Source organism: Lutra lutra, chromosome 16 (assembly GCF_902655055.1).
Source record: "Lutra lutra chromosome 16, mLutLut1.2, whole genome shotgun sequence".
Classification (NCBI taxonomy): Eukaryota; Metazoa; Chordata; class Mammalia; order Carnivora; family Mustelidae; genus Lutra; species Lutra lutra.
This window is the reverse complement of record NC_062293.1, coordinates 1103633-1123699: the sequence shown is the minus strand read 5'-3', so window position 1 is coordinate 1123699 and position 20067 is coordinate 1103633. Positions and strand designations below refer to the sequence as shown.

The 20067-nt window shown below is 64.1% G+C and overlaps 1 protein-coding gene across 4 annotated transcripts; it reads left to right on the top strand.

Moving 5' to 3' along the window:
* The first annotated feature begins 9840 nt into the window (after positions 1 to 9840).
* On the top strand, positions 9841 to 17574 carry GCGR (glucagon receptor). 4 transcript variants are annotated; one of them, XM_047708683.1, is made up of 14 exons: positions 9841 to 9953; positions 13417 to 13576; positions 13649 to 13751; positions 14506 to 14613; positions 14694 to 14815; positions 14908 to 15014; positions 15095 to 15251; positions 15331 to 15490; positions 15561 to 15621; positions 15897 to 15966; positions 16246 to 16334; positions 16473 to 16611; positions 16685 to 16726; positions 17054 to 17574. In XM_047708683.1, the coding sequence occupies exons 2-14, from the start codon at positions 13511 to 13513 to the stop codon at positions 17282 to 17284; spliced, it is 1455 nt and encodes a 484-aa protein (XP_047564639.1). In that variant the 5' UTR covers positions 9841 to 9953; positions 13417 to 13510; the 3' UTR covers positions 17285 to 17574. The 4 variants fall into 4 exon arrangements, with proteins under 4 accessions (XP_047564639.1, XP_047564637.1, XP_047564640.1 ...); XM_047708681.1 differs by lacking the exon at positions 9841 to 9953 and adding an exon at positions 9995 to 10648 and having other exon boundaries at positions 16246 to 16611; XM_047708684.1 differs by lacking the exons at positions 9841 to 9953; positions 13417 to 13576 and having other exon boundaries at positions 13628 to 13751; positions 14506 to 14590; positions 16246 to 16611.
* The last annotated feature ends 2493 nt before the right edge of the window (positions 17575 to 20067 follow it).

Sequence of the window (20067 nt, the reverse complement as noted above, 5' to 3'; positions counted from 1 at the left end):
AGACCCTTATCGACCGTCCTCGAAAGGCCCAAGTGGCTGCCACACCCCAGGCTCAGGCCTGAAATACTGAGGGGGTCACGCACTCTTGGCTTTGGGGTGTAGAGGCCAAGTGGTCCCCATCTACCCCTTGGAGCGTGGACTGGACTCGCCGGCTTGTCTCGGCCAACAGAAGGTGACACGAGTGACAGGATGTCCCCTCCGAGATTAGTTACAGAAAGACAGGTTTTGGTCCCGCCCTCACTGCCTGCGCGCCTCAGGGAGCCGGCTGCCGTCTTCCTTGCTCCTGAGAGTCCACAGAAGAAGGAACAGTTGTCCCTGGCCGGCAGCCTGCGAGGACCTGAAGATTCCGGACTCCCAGAAAGCGTGAGGCGGTGCGTGTTTGCTGCTGTAAGTGGCCGGATTTGGGATAATTTGTTACGCAGCAGGCGGTAGCTAATGCACTCTGCTAGGACACTGTGTCCGAGGCTCCCGTGTGTCACAGCTCCCTGGGAGCCAACCCACCTTGCTGCCTGCTGGGCCATCAGGGGACCCGGCATCCCACAGGAACATTGGGGACCCCAGCTCTGGTGGGCCTCCCCACTGGCCCTGGCCTAATGAGGATCCAGAACTTGCCGACATCCCCAGAGCCTGGTGCGGCCGCTCGTCTGCCCTGAGGGCCCCCCAGGGACCTCGGCAGGCGCAGGTGCTCTGATCGTGCGGAAGGAGCCCGGCCGGCCCTCCCGCCCTCTGTCTCCTCGCCCTTCCCCGGTTCTTCCCAAGGCAGCTCCCGCAGCCTCCACGCAGCTCACCGCAGGCCCTGCCACCACCGGCTTCTGGGAGCGGCGCCCCGCAGCCTGTGAACACATCCTCGTCCGGTCGGCCCGGAAGGCGCCTGCTGTGCATAAACTCCTCCGCGCCCGCCCAGTCCCTCCAGCTTCTCCTTCTCCGGCGTCCTCCACACTCCCTTCCAGTTCTCCTGCGGGCTCCCTGGCTGGCGGCTCCTCCTGAGATAACCCGTCCCCACCCCAGGCAGGCCAGGCAGGACCTGGCCCTCCACACCAGCTTCTGGGAGCCGAGCCGGGCTCCGCCCTCCAGGCCTCTGCTCGGGGCAGGGGAGGCGGGGGGGTGGGGGCTAGGAGGGTAGGAGGGTGGGGTGTCTTCTGGGGCTTCTCCCTCTGCAGGAGTCCATGTTCTAATCCCTTTCTAGAAGGACCTGGTCTTACTGGGTCAGGGCCCACCCTGTGACCTCATTTTGCTTTAATTACCTTCATTACAGTCACGCCCTGAAGTGCTGGAGGTTGAGACTTCAAGGCACAAACTTGGGGGGCTCAGCTGGCCTGACAGGGCACCTCTGAGTCTTGCTGCCCCGAATTCCCGCTCAGTGACTGCAGGGCTTCCTGTGGCTCGTGTCCTCAAAATTACCGTCGTGCCCCCCAGCCCCCACAGCCAGAGAGCTGTGGCCCGTGTGTCCCTGCCCACCTGCGGCCCATGCCAGTCCGACGCATGAGCAGCTGTCCCCACCCTGCCGCCGGCAGCCCAAGAGGGAGGGACGGGAGTGGCAGAGAGCCCCCAGCTTCCCTGTCCCGGGGCTCTACTGATTCCCCTTTCTGAGACAAGAGAGGGTGACCGGAGCCAGTCTGCGGGCCACCTGTGTCCCACGGAGACCAGGGCCAGGGCACAGGGAGCCGTGGAAGGTCAAAAGCCCCACGGGGCATCAGTGGGACTGACCCTCAAGAGCAAGTGCTGACCCAGTGCCCCGCAAGCCTTCATCCCTCCTGTGGCTTCCCTGGTTCTCGCCCCTCCCGGCCTCGTCGTCTGCCCGTACCACTTGGCCTGGCTCATTCTGCAGGAGCCCAGGGGCCATCCCGCCTCCTGTCCTAATTGCCTGGGCTCTGATGACCCAGATGGGGGCTGTGGCTTTTCTGTCCCCACCACACCATGACCTGGGTTAGGGGCCACCTGCCCTCCGGCCTCCTCGGGGCCCATCCACCTCCTGTCCCCTGGCCTTCCCTGCCAGTGGCACCGGCCCCCCGCCCCCCTGCTCTGTCACTGACCTGAACCTGGCCCCATCTAGAGCTGGCGGCCCCAGGGCCCCTTCCCACCGCCACCATCCCTCTAAGTGGCCTGATTTGATCCAGCCCCAGAGGACAATAATGACCTGGATGGTGGCTCCGGGCGAGAGGCAGCCGGTGAGACAGAGGCCAGGACCCAGGTGTCCCAGAGGATGGAGGTCACTCAGGGGGAGAATGATGGCCTCGGAGGGAGGATGCCACTCTCCTTGGTCCAGCCCCCTTCCTGCAAATTGGGGCCTGGTCCCTTCCCCCGGGACAAGCCCGGGGGCAGCGGACAAGTCTGTACCCGCCGCTTCACCTTGGAAGGCTCAGGCTCCCTGTCTGCGACGCGGGGGTGGAAACCACAGCCCTCCACTGAGGCTGGACTCAGGGCCCAGAGTCCCTGCAGGTCAAGTGCATGGGTTCTGTGCTCTGGCCACCCCCTCCTGGAGGTCCTTGGGCACGCTTGTGTGACTCAGTTTCCCTGTGCCTCAGCAGACCGTCTCTGGAACGGTGCTCGGGCCAGCGTCCAGCCTGGAGGAGTGGTGGCGCCGGGCAGGAGGACCATCAGCCACGGGGCCGCTGTCAGGGAAGGCTGTGGAGAAGGCCGGTCAGGAGGGTGGAGACCGGAAGGATCCCAGGGGTGGCGGGATGGAGGTTTGAGGCCCAAACCCTGTCCCAGGGCCTGCCTCAGAGGCTGCTTCCCCCCCAGCCACAGGCACAAAGCCCACACTTCTGCTCCAGCCCGCCCCTCTGGTGGCACCAGCTTCTGTCTGCAGACGGACGGACGGGAGGTCTGTGCTCTCCCTACGCAGTGCTGGGCCTGTGGGAATGGACAGAGACAGATAAGCTCCCCCCAGGCCAGACCCAGAGCCAAAGGTCAGCCAGGGCCTCCCCCCGGGGCATGGTGGGGCCCGGACACGGCTCTTCTGCTGCCTCACTGCTCCCTGACCTTCCCCCCGGAGACTCGGAGGCGGCGGTGAGCACCCCGGGGCCTTCCAGCTGGGCCTGTGCACACACCCGCACACGGACACCACAGGGACACGGACACACAAGACATACACATGGACACAGACATACAAACACACCTGCACACGGGCACACACCCGCACGCAGACACACATACGGACACGGACATGCACCCGCACACGGACACACAGAGACATACACGGGGACAGGGACACACACCCGCACACGGACACACGCACACGGACACACATGTGCACACGCACAAACACATTCCCTACCCAAGCAAGCAAGTCTGCAGGCACCAAGGAACCTCCATGTCTTGGGTCTGAGGGAAGGACCAGGAACCCTGGAGAGCAGGAGCGGGAGGGGCAGTGTCGGCCGCACTGAGCAGGCTCCGGCCTGGGTGCAGGATCCTAGGGTGTGGCTCACACTTGCACAACTGAAGACCCTTGCTGGGAGAGGTGTCCCCTGAAGGTGTTTTAAATCTCCAGCTCTGGCAGAGGATCCTAAAGGAGGGAAGCTTGGCTGGGGACCTTCCTCAGACACACCTGCCCCCAGCAGAGACCTGGCATCTCAGCGCCTTACTTGAAAAAGATGGTACGTGCACACACTTAAAACCAAAACAGAGTCTTGTGCTGGTGAATACGTGAAGCCACGAAGCTCTTAAACTCTACAAGTGAGGGCGCCTGGGTGGCTCAGTGGGTTAAGCCTGTGTCTTTGGCTCGGGTCATGGTCCCAGGGTCCTGAGATTGAGCCCCGCATCGGGCTCTCTGCTCAGCGGGGAGCCTGCTTCCCCTTCTCTCTCTGCCTACTTGTGATCTCTGTCTGTCAAATAAATAAATAAATCTTAAAAAGAAAACTCTACAAGTGGTGCTGAAATCCACACACTGTGGTAGTATCTAGGAACACAGCACTGTATCTGTTACAGAACTCGAATTTGTTCAAAACCTTCCCACAAAAAGCTCCAGGCCCAGATGGATTCACTGGTGAATTCCAACAACTCCAAAGGAACTAATAACAGCTCTTCCATAAAAACTTCCAGAAATTAGGAGAGAGGGGGACAGATTCCAGCTCAGTTTATGAGGTCAACACTTCCTGATACCAAAACCAGACAATTTTCTTATTACAAAAAAAATGATATGCTGATATCCGTAATTAGTACAGATGCAAAACTATTTATCAAAGGGGCTCCTGGGTGGCTCAGTGGGTTAAAGCCTCTGCCTTTGGCTCAGGTCATGATCTCAGGGTCCTGGGATCGAGCCCCGAATCGGGCTCTCTGCTCAGCAGGGAAGCCTGCTTCCTCCTCTCTCTCTGCCTGCCTCTCTGCCTGCTTGTGATCTCTCTGTCAAATAAATAAATAAAATCTTTAAAAAAAAAAAAGAATGGTATTGGCCCTTTAAAAAAAATTTATCAAAATATTAGCATATCAAATACAGAAATATACAGGAAGGATACTTCCTGACCACAGAATGCAAGGTTGGTCCAACATCTGAAAACCAGTGTCATTTACCACAGCAATAGACTGAGAAAAATCAGATCATGTCATAAAAAATAAAAGTCATCTGGTAAAATCCAACATCCATTCATGACAGGATGCAAGCGCGCGCCTCCCAGCAGACCAGGAGCGGGCGTCCGTCTTTCTTGGATAGATAAGCAGCATCTCCTGTCATCAGACCACAGGTTCACCTCCACAGAAAACCCAAAGAATCGACACGCACACACAGAACTGACGAGCGAGTTTAGCGAGGTCGTAGGATACAAAGTCAATATACGGAAAGCAAAGATAGGCACTAGCAGTGACCACCAGAAACAAATTTAATTTATCTTATTTATTTTTGAGGGAGAGCGAGCAAGCACAGGCCCGCAGGGCAAGGGGCGGAGGGAGAGGGTATCTTAACCAGACCCCGTGCCCCGCACAGAGCCTGACGTGGGGCTCAGTCCCTGGAGCCTGAGATCGTGACCTGAGCCGCACCGAGAGGCAGACACTCCACGGACCTCCACGGACCTTCACTTCTCTCGGAGTGAAGCCCACACCGCCCGGTGAGCCCACGCCCCGCTCCCAGGTGCTTCCTCCGGGAGCAGGGACAGCAGGTCCCCACAGGGACCAGCACCGCCCCCGCCAGGCAGCGGGCATGCAGCGGGCCCAGAGCTGGAAGCGACCAGGTAATGGGGCGTTGGAAGGCCGGTGAGTGGAGGAGCAGCGCTGCGGCGCTCGCGTGTCGTGGCCGCCCACCGTGGCCCAGCGGGCCGTGACAGAGGGGCGCCTCCGGGGCTCTGCGACGATGACCAGCTTCGAGGGAACTCGTGGAAAGGCGGAGCTGTAGGGACAGAAGTGCGGTCGGGGCAGCCTGGGGCTCCTGAGAGCCCCGGCTACAAGGCTCAGGAGGGGCTTTGGGGTGATAAAATGATCCGTATCTTGATTCCGGTGGCGGCACGACAACGTTTGTGAAAACTCCCTGAACTGTCCACTTCCGGTGGGTCGGCTTCTGCGCGTGGAAATCAGGCCCGGACAAAGCTGACTTTAGCTCGAGCTGCGGGACTAGCGGGACCAGCGCACACGCAGCTGGGAGTGAAGGCAGCGCCGGTGGGGGCAGAGCCGCTGGCCCCGCGCAAACGGGGGTGGGGGGTGCGGGGGGTGGTTGTGCACGGCCTGGAAGGAGAGGAGAGGAGGGAGAGGGGAGGAAGAGACCCAGAGGGCCTTTCCCCTCACCCCTACCGCCAGGCGGCCAAGGACCAACACGTGTGGGCCTCGGAAACATCGCGTGCGATGGAGGAGCCAGCAGACTCGGCCACGCTGCGTCCCCCAGGCCATGCTCCCTGACACCGCGCCTCATCTGGACACGCGCGCGTGTAATCAGAGCCCGGGGTGGGGACACACTGCGCGGAGGGGTCAGAGGAGGGGACGGTGGGCACGTCAAAGGAGACTGACGGTTTTCTTCCCCTCTTTCTTTCATTTTTATTTTTTTACGTTTTTTTTTTTAAGATTTTATTTATTTATTTGACAGAGATCACAAGTAGGCAGAGAGGCAGGCAGAGAGAGACGGGGGAAGCAGGCTCCCCGCTGAGCAGAGATCCCGATGTGGGACTCGATCCCAGGACCCTGGCATCATGGCATGGACCAAAGGCTGATGCTTAATGACTGAGCTACCCAGATGCCCCTCAAATAGTTAAATAAAACCTTTTTTAAAAAATGGGGTTTTCGGGGCACCTGGGTGGCTCAGTGGGTTAAGCCGCTGCCTTCGGCTCAGGTCATGATCCCAGGTCCTGGGTTCGAGCCCCACATCGGGCTTTCTGCTCAGCAGGGAGCCTGCTTCGTCCTCTCTCTCTGCCTGCCTCTCTGCCTACTTGTGATTTCTCCCTGTCAAATAAATAAATAAAATCTTTAAAAAAAAAAAATGGGGTTTTCTCTTTAAGTTGTGATGTTCTAACTAAATCCTAAATTAGTGGACATCAATTTCAGAATTCAGCCTTTAAGATCATTCAGAAGATTGTTGTTTTTTTTAAGATTTTATTTATTTATTTGACAGAGATCCAAGCAGGCAGAGAGGCAGGTGGGGGTGGGGGGAAGCAGGCTCCCCGCTGAGCAGAGAGCCCGATGCAGGGCTTGATCCCAGGACCCAGAGATCAGGGCCTGAGCTGAAGGCGGAGGCTTAACCCACCGAGCCACCCAGGCGCCCAGTCTCACACATTTGTAAAAGGAAATATGTACACTGGGCACCATGTCCGCACCGCCCCCGGCCCCGCCCCCCGGTGGAAGCTGCCGGCCAGAGCTGTGCTGGTCGCTCAGGTGCGGACCTCTTCCCGGCGTGGGGCTCACCGTCTGTCCCATGGGGTTTGGCTCTGTCTTCTCTGACTTGCCCAACTTAGCCCTTCTGTTAGAGTTGGAGAATTTCCAACATATTTTTAATTTTCCCCGGGCCCTTTCTGGCCCTGTTTTCCGACCTGGCCGGTCGCCCACAAGGCCGGGGAACCCGCGGGCCCGTCCCGCTTCCTCCCGCGGCCTCCTTGCCCGGGGTTCTCCATCTCGGGCCAGGGTTGGGTGGTCCTGCTCCTTGATTCCTGTGGCCCGAGAACGGCGCTCACGGGGCCTCCGGCTGACACTGGGGACACCTCTGGGACAGGCTGTGGTAAGGAGTACAAACCGGGGATAAAACTATATCCAAAGTCGGGCGTCCGTGGCCCGTGAAGGTGCGCGGGGGACACTGCCCGGCTCACGGGCAGCGGCTCTGTCCAGCCGGCCAACGCCCACCACTACTTTTCCCTCCACCTTCTCAGTCAGCCCTGATGCGTCCTCCCGACCCGGGGTCCCTCCGCCCTGGGTCTGTGTCCAGCACTGGCCAGTCCGGACTCCCGCTCTCCTTGTGCTCATCATGAGCCCGCAGGAACATGGGCGCGGGGCCCGTCTGTTTCTGCAGACAGGCAAGCAGGGCCTCCTGGGGCCACAGCCTCCCTCCCATGGGGTCAAGCGCCTGAACTCAGCCCCGCTGGTGTTCTCTTCAGAACCCACGGTGCAGACGGTGCAGGCAGATGGACAGAGCCCGCATTCCAGGGGCCAGGGAGGAGAAGTGGGGGCGGGGGAGGGCAGTCTCCGCCCCAGTCTTCCCCAGAACTCAGGAGCCTGAATACCTCTGGGGACATGCCACTCCCATGGGGACCCTAGGGGACCCAGCATCGAGCCACCACCGCCTTCCTCAGCTCTCAGACCCTCAAAGGGCTATGTGGGAAGGCCCAGCCCCCTCCATTCCCAGCTCCTTCTCTGTTTATGTCTTATGAATCAGCTCTGTAAATAGAGGTGGCCCAGCCCCGGGAAGGCCCCCACCCCCATCTGTCCCATCAGCTCCCCCCAAGGCCGTGCGCTCCCCAATGTGTCACCCGTCACCTGGGTCAGGTGTGGCCCCCCATCCAGCTCCACGCGCTCTGCACTCATTCTAACTCATCTCTTGGCTGGGACTCAACCAAGGCTGCAGGGTACAGTTTCCCAGGGGATGGAAGGGGGTACCCCCCCATATCAGTGCCCACCCACACCGGTGCCCTACCTCCCAGAAAGGGATGGGGAGCTGAAGGAAGGGTGTGGGGGAGGGTGGAGGTGGAGGGAAGGAGTCTTTGGGCACAAACCTCGCAGGGCCCCCTCCTCCCACACCTGCGGCCTGTGCCCAGGGGGCAGGCAGCCCCTACCCAGGCAGAGCCAGAATTTCTGAACTTTGCCTCTGATCTTTGCCTTTGGCCCAGTCCCAGAACCAAAAGAGAAAGGCTCGCTCTGGGGGCAGGGTCTCAGGTGGAAGGCAGGAACAGGTCTGGAGGGCACGTGCGGACACATGCCTGCAGCCCTGGGAGCCCCTCCCTGTGAGACTTCAGACAGACGCCAGGCAGAGATCCGCTAAAGGCCGGCTGTCTGTCCATCTGTCCCAGGGCAGTGGGGACCAGAGTCAGCTCTGCTCTAGGGGTGGCGGGGCGGGGGCAGGGGAAACAGAGGCCTATGGGTACTGACACTCCGTAAAACAGAAGTAGAGTCGGGTTAAGGGCCCCAAAGACAAAGGACAGCATGACCTGCTGGGCCAGGGAGGACGTCTTGGGTGACAGTGGGTGGTTGGAAAGGGGCTGACAGCAGAGAGGAGCCCCAGACTGATTCCAGAGAAACACTGGAAGGGGAATCAAGATTTGCTGATGGACGGGAGACCTTCCTGGGTTTTCCCTCCTGCTGACGGGCCAGGTGTCCAGAGGCCAGAGGGCATTGGAGGTGCCTTGAGGAGAGGGGAGTGGCCCAGGGGCAAGGACTCCCCAGGTGGGGCTGTGGGAGCTTGGGGAGAGAGAGGGAGAGCGGAGGGGACTGCAGATGAGGAGGAGGGTGCCACCCGGGGAGCCACAGGCACAGGAGAGCTTTCTAGGAGGACATGACCATCAGGGTCCCAGGATGCTGAACGGCCAGGAAGGATGAGGCCCCAAAGTGTCCACTGGGCTTGGTGGCCCTGAAGTCACTGGCGCTGAGTATGGGCTGGGATTCAGGTCTTAGACCTGGGGGAGGGAAATGGGAGAGGAGAGGACATCCTCGGGAGGGTGACTGGGGGCAGAAGTCTGGGAAGGAGGAGAGATAGAAGGAGTAGAGCGTCCACCTTGGCCACAGGGCAGCCCTGGAGAAGCAGGGGCAGCCCGCTGGGGAAAGGCATCATCCCACCCATCCTACCCGAGGGGCTGTTGATTGAGTGGTGCTGGAGAGGGGGACCAGAGACCCAGGGTTAAATGGGGGGCCCGAGGGGGACCCCCTTCCCCACCTGCTCCGTCCTCCCCCACCCCGTCCAGCCTGCTCTGCGGTTGGAAAGAAATGTCACTTAGGAGCTGCCCTGGGGGTTAGTGGCAGCCCAGTCCTCGGAGCAAATCAGCTGGGCACTGGGAAAGAAGCCCCGAGGATGCCCACACGCGGCTGGTTGGGAGGGGGAAGGAGAGGAGGGGGCGTCCAGTCCCAGCCTCCACCTCAGTCCCACCCACGCGCCCTCCACTTGCCCCCCCTGTCCGTCTGCGAGCCCCGCGGGGAGCTGTGGGCCCGGCGTGACCCAGTCTGCAGCCGGTTCCGAGGCGCGGGTGTGCGCACGGGAGCTCGCGGGGCGGGGGTCTGCGGGGCGGGGTCTGGGCGGGGGGCGCCGCGGGTGCGAAGCCGCAGGCAGGGTCTGGGGACGGGATCTCGAGGGCGCACCCGGGGACGGAGGTGGGCGGCGGGAGCGCTGCGGGGAGGGGCAGACAGGGACCCCCGTCTGCGGCTTCCCCTTCCCTCCTCCCTCCCCCACTGCGCAGGCCACTCCCGCCCCCGCCCCCGCCCCCGCCCGCCTCCACCGCCACCACCGCCACCACCGCCACCACCGCCACCACCGCCACCCAGCGTCGCCGCCGGAAAGTTTGCGCTCGGCGGGCGCGGAGGGCAGCAGGGACCCGGGGCCCGAGCGGGAGCCGGAGCCGCATACGGTGAGCACCTGGACAGCCCAAGGGGACGTCCCGGCCGGGCGCAGGTCGGGGAGCAGACGGGCGGGCGCGCCCAGGGCGCACGGCATTGGCAGCAGAAACAGCGGGCGGGGACCCCGAGTCCTGCGCCAGGAGGTCTTGGGGCCTGGGGTGTCGTAGTCCCACCCCTGTCCGACCCCTCTGTTCCCCACCCCCAGATGCGCCCTTCCTGCTCAGTCGACTGGGTCCCGCACCCTCAGGCGCTGGGTGCGGGGGCTCAGCGCTTCCCCTGCCCTCCCCACCCTGGGAAGGGCGGCGGGAGCACCCAGCACTCTGTCCCGCTGCCGGCCACTACTCGTCGCTCTCCCCAAGGGGCCCACGTGCAGCACCGCGGGGACACCCCAGAGGCCTGGCGCTGTGGGTGGCCCTGCTTGTCCCCTGTGGAGGGCCCCAGCTCCCCAGGACTCCCCAGCGGCATCCCCTCCGCCTGGGTGTCCCTGGGAGGGGGTGTGTGGCCCTGGCACCCCACCTGGTCTGCTCTTTTGTGGGGCCCACACTTGTCACTTTGACCCGCAGGGAGGGCGGGTCACTGCCCTGCCCTGTTCTCACCTCTCAGCGGCCTCCGAGGCCCCCACCCTGAACCGACTGGCCCCCTGATGTCTGGGCGCTCGCATCTTCGAGGACCGGCCCTGGCTGTGTCTGGGTCCTTCGGAGCCGGGGTGGGGGGTACTGACGCTGGTGGGGAGTTGCACCCTGGCGGCATCCGGGTCAGCCCCGCCCCAGGGGGGTGGGGAGGAAGCAGGAATCCGTCTCTGTCAACAGCCTTTGGCCCCTGAGCCTACCCCAGGGGCCATGACCTTCCTGCTAGTTGCTCTGGTTTCACAAAAACAGCCCCCCCCACCCAGCGCAGACCCTTCTGAGGCTTGGAATCCTCCTCCCCCAATTCGGATCGTGGGACAAGCGGTGTGGGGGGGTGGTAACCGTTGTACCCTTGCCTGTCTGACGGGCCACCCACCCATTCTGGGGGCCCTCCTCCAGCTCCGGGTCGGGAGTCCCTCAGCTACCCCAGTGGGAACTGCTGGGATGCCGGCGGGGCCCTGAGCACCAAGGAGTGCTGTGTTCTGTGGGGCTTGGGGCCAGCAGCCCCTGACCCACGCCCCTGTGGGAGGTGGGCTGCGTGAAGCCCTGGGGGCACGGCGGAGGGGCTGGGAGAGAGCGGATGGCGGTGTGCTGGGAAGGGAGACCCATTGGCAACCCTGGACTCTCCATGTGAAGCCCTGCCGCACGTCCAGCCCTGAGCTCATGTTTGTGCTGGGAACGTCCAGGACCTGGGAGGGAGCAGGCCCACTGGGTCCATGAAGGGCGGAGGCTTGTCCCGCAGGGCCATGCCCCCCCCCACTGGCTCCGCCAAGGGTAATAAGGCGAACATCTGGGCAGACAGGGGAGCCCCTGGGAGCGGGGTCACTGGCGCTGCTGGGCCTGTGCCTCTGACCACCTCAGCACCTGGGTTTCAAGCTCATTCATTCAGCACAGGGTACCCCCTGCCCCCGTCAGGGGCTCATGGGAAGGAGGGGCCTGGAGACGACAGTCCCTCCTTCTCTTCTGGTGGCAGAGCTCTTGATGCCTCATGACAAGGAAGCAGGGACCCCTGCTAGACCAGTGGGGGAAACTGAAGCTCTGAAAAGGGAAACTGAGGCTCTGAAAAGGGAAATTGTGCACCCTCGGTCCCAGAACCAGAAACGGGCCAGCCTCACATCCGGGCACCCCTGGCAGGGGCCTGAGGACCTCAGCCTGGCACAGCTGGAAGTCGGCAGGCCAGGCTCCCGCTTCGCCAACAGCTTCTCTGAGGGACAGCCCTGTGGTCCTGGAGCTGCTTTGCTGTCGGCCCCTAGCCCCAGCTGCAGGGCATCTGGGCAGGGAACATCTGTCCTTCCTCCCCATGCTCCCAGCCAGCCCTTGCCACTATCCTCTCCTCTCACGCACAGTCTCTAGCCTCCTGGGCCGCCCTGCACCCCCAAGCCTGACTGCCCAGCTCTCCTCTCCCTGCAGCCATTGGGCACAGCCTGCAAGAGGCTGGTTCTGGGCTGTTCCTTACCCTCCCAGCTTGGTGGCCTGGCTGGGCACGGGGCAGGGCAGCAGACAGGGCTGTCGGATCAGAATGAAGATGAACCCCCTCGGGTGACCCCGGAGCTGGAGAGGGCCGAACCTGCCCTCAGTCTCCACCTGCAGCACCTTTCCTGCGGGAAGGGTTGTGCGCACTGTGGCCCCTGCTCTCCTGAGCCCGCAGCCCGGTGATGCCTCACCTGGCCCAGGGACTGGGGACCAGTGACCGCTGGGGGAGGCCTCCACCAGGCCTGGCCTGCACCCATGACTGAGGGCCGGGTCGGGAGCCCCACAACAGGCTGGGGTCTAGGTGCCCACCCCAGATCCCTGAGCTCTCTCACCCTCTGTGGTAGTGTCTCAGGGTCCCCTCGGGGGCAAGGGGGGAGTCTCGGGAGTCCTGGGTTGAGCTGGCACCCCGTGCGGCCCCCCTTACCCCAGCCACTCGCTGTCTTCCAGCTTACTGGTTGTCCGTCCATTTGTCCGACGGTCCGTCCATCCATCCATCACTTGCTCACTGCTTGCCAGGGCCCATCCACAGACCTGGAGAGCTCACACAAGTCATTCCTACGGGGCCCACAGCCCAGGCCCTAAGGGGCCCCTCCCTGCTGCCCCCGCGGAATTCAGTCAGAGTCAGAGAAAGCAGGAGAGGAGAACAGATAGGGCTGTGGCCCAGAGCTCCGCTCAGACTTGGGCCAGGCCCAGCGAGCACCAGCAGGGCAAGGGTCCCACGTCTGGGCCCCTAGCCGCCACACTGACCATCCCGAAGGACTGTGCTGCAGACCATCTGCGCCACAGGCCCCAGGGGCTGGGCGTGAGCCTTGCGTGGGCCCAGAGGGCACATAGGGATACCCCAGGGCCTGGGAAGGGGGCCTGTGTGGGACAGGGACCATCCTGAGCTTGTATCCGCACTCCTGGTCCCCTGGGCAGGGCTGGGAGCTGGCCCGGGGCCACCTTGATAACCAGGGCACCGTGATGGATGGCGCTGGTGTCCCGCCCCAGCCTGGCACGCTGCCTTTCCCAGGGGCTAAGAATAGGTGGGGAGGATGGCAAGGGCCGAAGGGAGGAGGTGGGTCCTGGGGCTGCTGCTCCCTGCAGGGGTGGGGCTCCCGGGCCGTGTGAGCTGCGGGAGAGGCAGCCTCGGGCAGGGCCACGGGAAACCCAGCTCCACCCAGGGGAGACGGAGGGCCTCCAGGACACCTCCCGGCGCACGGCCAGACCCCTGCCCCGTCACCGGCAAAGAGCTACTCCTTGGGGTGTCTTCTCCCTCCCGGCTCCCGCCTCCTCCATAGGACCCGAGGCTCAGCGGGGTGGTTCGAGGAAAGCCCCCAGCCCACTGGTCAGAGCAGACCCAGCCGGGCCTTCTCACGTGGGTGTCCGTCCACAGGCCCTACTGCTCTGACCAGAAGCCCCCACAAGGACCCCTCTGCCTGGCAGTGGGGCCCCAGCCTGATGTGGTGGGTGGGTGGCCGCACACAGGCATGTGCCCCACCCCGCCGCACTGCCCCCACCTCCTGCTGCTGCTGCTGCTGCTGCTGGCTTGCCAGGTGAGTGCGGCGGACCCCACGCCCTGCCGCTGATGCGGCTCTGTCCCACCTGTCCCTCCCTCTGTCCCCCAGCCACAGGCCCCATCTGCGCAGGTGATGGACTTCCTGTTTGAGAAGTGGAAGCTCTACGGTGACCAGTGTCTCTCCAACCTGAGCCTGCTGCCCCCACCCACGGGTGAGCCTCTGGCCGCTCCCCCAAGTCCAGGGCTTGGCCAGGCAGCGGCTCTGGAGCTCCCAGCCGGACAAGGCCCTGTTCCCCTGTCCCCCATTGATAGGGAACCATGGAGAAGCCAGTCAGGGACATCCCCGAAACCACAGCCCAGCATATAAAAGAAATGGTAGAACTGCCTCAGAACTGGGTGCCTGCCCCCCCCCGCCCTCCCGCTGGTCCCAGGGCCACCAGCTTTGCTCCCGTGGAGCTCCAGGCCCAGGGGGCAGCCAGTGCTGGGGGGAGGCAGCCCACGAAAGTGGCCAGACCACACAAGGCCTAGGCAAGAGAGGGAGATGGGCCCTCCTGGGGAGGGCTCAAGTGGGGACGAGCACCCCCTTCCGTACAAGCCCTGAGGGCCACGTAGAGTCAGAGCAGGAGGTTAGGGTAGGAGCAGCTTGCCAGCAGGCCAAGTGCCACTGTCTGACCGTGGGAGGGGGCCCGTGCTGGGCAGAGGGAAGGATGGGGTTTGAGCTATGGAGCTTACCCTGGACCCTGGAAGGAAGCCAATAGACAGGGGTTCCGCCCCAGAGAAGGAGGAGCAAATCCAGGTGGGTTTGGGGTGCACTGGAGACGTGAGGTGTGCGAGGGGAGGCGGCTGCCGGGACCCAGGGAGATCTGGGGGGAGACTGCATGCTGGGGGCAGAGGGTGGGGTATGGGGGCTTCCGGGAGGAGCCCAGCCCTGCTGAGGGGCACCCCCCGTCCTGCCTCGCCCTACAGAGCTGGTCTGTAATAGAACCTTTGACAAGTATGCCTGCTGGCCGGACACCCCTGCCAACACCACGGCCAACACATCCTGCCCCTGGTACTTGCCCTGGCACCCCAAAGGTGACCACAGAGGGTCAGTGGGGGGTGGCAGAGGGGGCCCAGGCTAGGGCTCAGGTGCTGATCGGAGCCTGGGCCCCCAGTGCAGCACCGCCTCGTCTTCAAGAAGTGCGGGCCCGACGGGCAGTGGGTGCGCGGGCCCCAGGGGCAGTCCTGGCGCAACGCATCTCAGTGCCAGATGGACGAGCACGAGCTCGAGGGCCAGGTGAGCCCACGGCAGGTGCGGCAGGAGCCAGGCGGGGGTGGGGGGACGGGTGCAGTGGCTCTCTGGCCCTGACCAGCCGCTGCCCTTCCTAGAAGGAGGCGGCCGAGATGTACAGTGGCCTTCAGGTGATGTACACAGTGGGGTACTCTCTGTCCCTGGGGGCGCTGCTGCTGGCCCTGGCTCTCCTGCTGGGCCTCAGGTATGCCACCCCCACCCACCGCTCGGCCCCCCACCCTGCGGGCAGGGCAGCAGGCGGGCCCTGACCCCCTGTCCCCGCAGCCAGCTCCGCTGCACCCGGAACTACATCCACGCAAACCTGTTTGCGTCCTTCGTGCTCAAGGCCAGTTCCGTGCTGGTCATTGATGCGCTGCTCAAGACACGGTACAGCCAGAAGATCGGGGACGACCTCCGCGTGAGCATCTGGCTGAGTGACGGGGTGAGCACCCACGCCTCCGGGCGCCCGGCCCCAGGGCGGCGGGGGGCGTGTGACCTGAGCTCACGGCCCCTGCGGCCAGGCGGTGGCCGGCTGCCGGGTGGCCGCAGTGTTCATGCAGTACGGCGTGGTGGCCAACTACAGCTGGCTGTTGGTGGAGGGCGTGTACCTGCACAGCCTGCTGGGCCTCGCCGCCCTCCCGGACAGGAGCTTCTTCACCCTCTACCTGGGCATCGGCTGGGGTGAGTAGGCCGGCACGGTGGGGGGCAGGCTGGCCGGGGCCACCGGACCACAGCTGTCCCCTCCCCGCAGGCGCCCCCATGCTCTTTGTCATCCCCTGGGCCGTGGTCAAGTGCCTGTTCGAGAACATCCAGTGAGTATGAGCCAACCAGAACTTGGACCCGAGGCAGCCCGGGGCTCACCCCTTCTGGGCACGGCGCCCTGGGCTGGGTCTGTGGGGAGTATCCAGGCAGCACTGGGGCGTGGGGGGGGCACCTGTAGCCAGAGGTGGTGGTGGGCGGGAAAGCAAGACTGCCCCAGGATGGGGGTCCTTTAGGACCATCTCCCCTCCTACCCCAAGCGCTGATTGGATCCCCATGACGTCAGGGGGTGGGGGGCTGGCGGGGTGTGAGCTGGCCCTGCCCATAGGTGCTGGACCCGCAACGACAACATGGCCTTCTGGTGGATCCTGCGCTTCCCTGTGTTCCTGGCGATCCTGGTGAGGACGCGCACGTGCAGCCCCTGCTGGCCCCACACAGAGGGGCAGAGAGGCCATGGGGTCTGCCCGCCCCAACCCTGCCCCCGGTCCCCCCTTGCTGGTTCGCCTGACATTCTGCCTGGGCCGACAGGGAGCGAGGCCCTGGCACTCAGGCGGACCCGGGCCTCGGGCTCGGCCGCCCGTCCCCAGCTGGGGGCCCAGCAGCCCCAGGGCCATGGGGGACAGGAGGGCTTCACGGCGGGGTCCAGGGTTGTCCTGAGCTGCGCCCTCCACACGCAGATCAACTTCTTCATCTTCATCCGCATCCTTCTCATCCTCACGGCCAAACTGCGAGCCCGCCAGATGCGCTACACAGACTACAAGTTCCGGTGGGTGCGGGCAGCCAGCAGAGCCCGAGACCCCCCCCCACCCCGCCACCGCAGGGGCCAGGAGGGGCGGGGCGGGGGCGGGCCAGGGGCCCCCCAGCGGGCGGGGCTAGGCCCCGTGGCTCAGACTCCCACCCACAGGCTGGCGAAGTCTACGTTGACCCTCATCCCCCTGCTGGGGGTCCATGAAGTGGTATTTGCCTTCGTGACCGATGAGCACGCCCAGGGGACCCTGCGCTCTGCCAAGCTCTTCTTCGACCTCTTCCTCAGCTCCTTCCAGGTGCTGCCCTGCCCCCTATAACCACCTGGGTCCCCCCGGCCTGGGTGCTGCCCTGACTGGCCCCTCTCTCCAGGGCCTGCTGGTGGCTGTTCTGTACTGTTTCCTCAATAAGGAGGTAGGTGGGGACGTCTGGTCCCAGGGAGCAGGCAGGGACAGAGCGACACCAAGGCTCCCTGCCCTCCCCCATGCAGCTGGTGGGGAGTGCAGCCCTTCATGTCCGTCTGCGCTTACTGGTCACAGCCACCATGATGCTGGGTGCTGGACCCCGAGACGGCCTTGGGCTGGTCCTCAGGGAGCACACGGTGAAGGGGGCACCCAGACAAGGAAGAGCCCAGTGTTCTGGCTGGAGCCTGCCTTGCTCTGCACCCAGGGCCCCGTAGTCCTTCAAGGCTGGGAGGCTGGGACTATGGGACTGGCCCGACCTGCCCCGCCCCCACCCCAGGTGCAGTCAGAGCTGCTGCGGCGCTGGAACCGCTGGCGTGCCGGTCGCTCGCTGCAGGAAGAACGCCACACCAGCAGGCTCGGACCCCTAGTCTGGCCCACTGGCGACCCCCCCAGCGAGAAGCCACTGCTCTCCAGGTCCGGGGGCAGCAGCAATGAGACTGGCCGGGACCCCTCTGCAGACCCCTGCCTGGTCAGCAGCCTCCCCGGGCTGGCCGAGAGCCCCTTCTAAAGCTCCAGGAGGCCCCAGGAGGCCCAGCTGGGGCTGGACTCAGGGGCTGAGAGAGGGCACTGCTGGACCACGCAGAGCCAGATGCCCAGCTGCGGCAGGAGGGCTGGGAGCCGTGGTGGCTTCGCTGCCCACCGTCCACAGTGGGGTGGTCGGAGGGCTCCCTGCACACCTGCTCTGTGCTGCGGTGGGGCACGTGCTGTGAGGAGCCCTGCCAGGCGGGCCGAGCTCAAGGAAACGTGTATTCTCCGACAATAAAGTGTCCAAGCCGGTGCTGCCTGGCACACCCAGGAGAGCTGGGCTGAGGGAGAGGTACGCACTGGGCCAGGGCCTCCCCATCGGAAGGGAGCAGCCTCGCTTGGGAATGAGAGCTAGTGTGCTCCCTCAAGGAGTCCCCACTTTACAGATGAACTGGAGCTGGAACCCCCGAGAGGGTCCCAAACATGACTCATGGCTGACAGTGCACCCCCCATGCCCCCACCCCCGCTGGAGTGGTTTCCGGCCGCCCTCCCTTGCTGGTTTAAGAGGGGTGCAGCACACCCTGGGCCAGAGTGGATGGCCCGCCGTTTGTTTTGGCTCCCAGACCCCAAGATGGTCACCATCTGCCCAAACAGGCATGTGAACGGTGGGGGATGCCTAGGGAAACCCCCCGCGCTGCACTTCCCACCAGCCCCGTGTGGACACCTCTGGTTGTCTCCTGGCATCACGGACTCAGGCCCAACAAGGGCATTGGCAGACGATCCAGATAAAAGGGGGAGAAACCAACCACCGCAAACAAATGACGGAGTGATGGCAGCAGCACTTTTCCTGAGACCTCTGTGGTCCTCACATGATCGCTTGGCAGAAGGGTCCGACCCCCTCCACACCGGCGCGTGGCTGGGTGGCTGTGTGCAGCAAGGACCCTGTCCACAGTATGTGGGTGGGCACCCTGCCGGGCAGGCCGTGACCCTGAGGGGAGCGAGCGTCCCACACCGGAAGAGCCAGGCAGTGCCCTGGGGTGCGGAGCCCAACTGTTTGGGGGCGCACGCTGAGGCCCAGGTCGCCGTCTTGGGGAGCTAGTGCAGGAGCGGAGATGGCGCGGGGGCTGGGAGGAGGAAGGAGCCAGACCAGAGAGCACACACTGCTCCTGCTCCGTAGGCCAGGTGCCCCCGCTTCAAGGCGCCGGCGGGAGGTGACCGCGGAGCTCAAGGGTGTGGGGTGCCCACAGCCTCCTCGGGCCACGTGGGCTGGAGTTGCTCAGGCAGAGACAGGCTAATTGGAGAAAATGAGCGGACAGAAGGCCTCTCAGGAAAGGTAAATAAAATTACTCCCCCGCCAGGCCCTGGGGCCCTCCTGAGGGGGCCCGTCACCCCATGGGGCCCACAGCCCCGCGGGCCGGGACTTGGCGGGGAGGGACATGGGAGGGGCTGGTCGGGGTGCACGGAGCTCTCTCGTGGCCCAGGCAGGCGGGCGGTGCTGCGGGGACGGGCAGGGTCGGCAGAGCAGGGAAGGGGTGCCCGCCACGCGGCGGCCGGACCGGGGCCCCTGACCCTGAGGCTTCAGACTACCTCTCTCTGGCCCTCCAGAGCCCCGGCCACAGGGCGCGCCCACCAGCCCGTGCGCCCCGGAAGCCCGTGTGGGGCACAGGTTCGCGCGCGGAGAGCGGTTCTCCTTCACGCCCGCTGCGCTCAGGGGTGGGGACTGCCTGGGGGTGAGGGCGAGCCGCTCAGCGGCGGCCTCCTGACAGCCCGCCCCAGCCTGACTCCCTCTGCCCTCCTTCTCCTTCACCTTGTCCCCGTCCCCAAGAGAACTGGAGCGGACCGGCAGGGCTGAGGGCGGAGGCAGAGGCCTGGCCGGGGCTGCACTAGCCCCGCCAACGAACGCTGACTTCTGACAGGCCACCCTGCAGGTGTGGGGGGGGCGCTTTCCCACAGCCCAGCACCCTCACATCTCTCGGTCCAGGAACATGAACACTCCAGGGCCTCTGCCTCTTTCCCATCTCCACGACAGTCCTTCACCTCCGGCCCCTCCCGCAAATACACGGGTCCCACCTCGCATGTGTGCGCACGCGTGCGTGTGTACACGCGTGTGTACGCGCGTGCTACTAAAGAGTGAAGAACGAGGACGAGGACAACCTGGATGATGACACACAGGGTCAACCCTAGGAGAGTTGAGAGGTCAGCCCAGGGCGGCAGCGGTGCCAGCAGAGGGCGCGTCACGGGGGGAGGGGACCTCAAGCAGGGCAGTTACCAGGAGACACATCCTCCAGGGGACCAGTGTCTGCACACACTGGGGAAGCTTAGATGACCCGGTGGACGGTTCAAGACTTAGTGTAATGCACAGAAAACCAACCAAGTGAAAAAGGGCCATGAGTAACTTCAAGGAAAACAAAACGGGCAGAAAAGAAAAACCATCATAATTTACCACCCGGTTCAGCTCTGCATACGGATATGGTAACGTGAACACTCAGCACCGGCGTGACCGTGACCGGAGCGAGAGAAAACCCGGCCTGTCGGGTGGCATGGTGGCCGGGAAGCGTGTAGGGGATGAAACAGGGAAACCAAGAAGGAACCGTGTGTGCATGTGCTTAGAAGCAGAAATGCAAACGAAGAGCTGAAAACGGTGCGCTGGGCAAGGCGCGAGGGGCCAGTCCACTCTGCATGAACCACCTCCCCCGGGACGTTCCCGCAGCCCCAGCGCCCCCGTCCCCGCTTGCTTTCTCTGAGCCCCTTTCTCCTGCTACCTCCTCCCTCCTTGACTGCAGTGCGGGGGGTCAGGCCACCCTCCTCCCTTTCGGGTATGAGAAA

Bases quoted from the DNA above. Each gene is read 5' to 3' on its own strand.
- GCGR (XM_047708681.1), top strand. From the start codon at position 13,511: ATGTGCCCCACCCCGCCGCACTGCCCCCACCTCCTGCTGCTGCTGCTG. The intron at 14,816-14,907 runs GTGAGCCCACGG...TGCCCTTCCTAG, and splicing joins AGCACGAGCTCGAGGGCCAG to AAGGAGGCGGCCGAGATGTA. The intron at 16,612-16,684 runs GTGCTGCCCTGC...CCCTCTCTCCAG, and splicing joins TCTTCCTCAGCTCCTTCCAG to GGCCTGCTGGTGGCTGTTCT.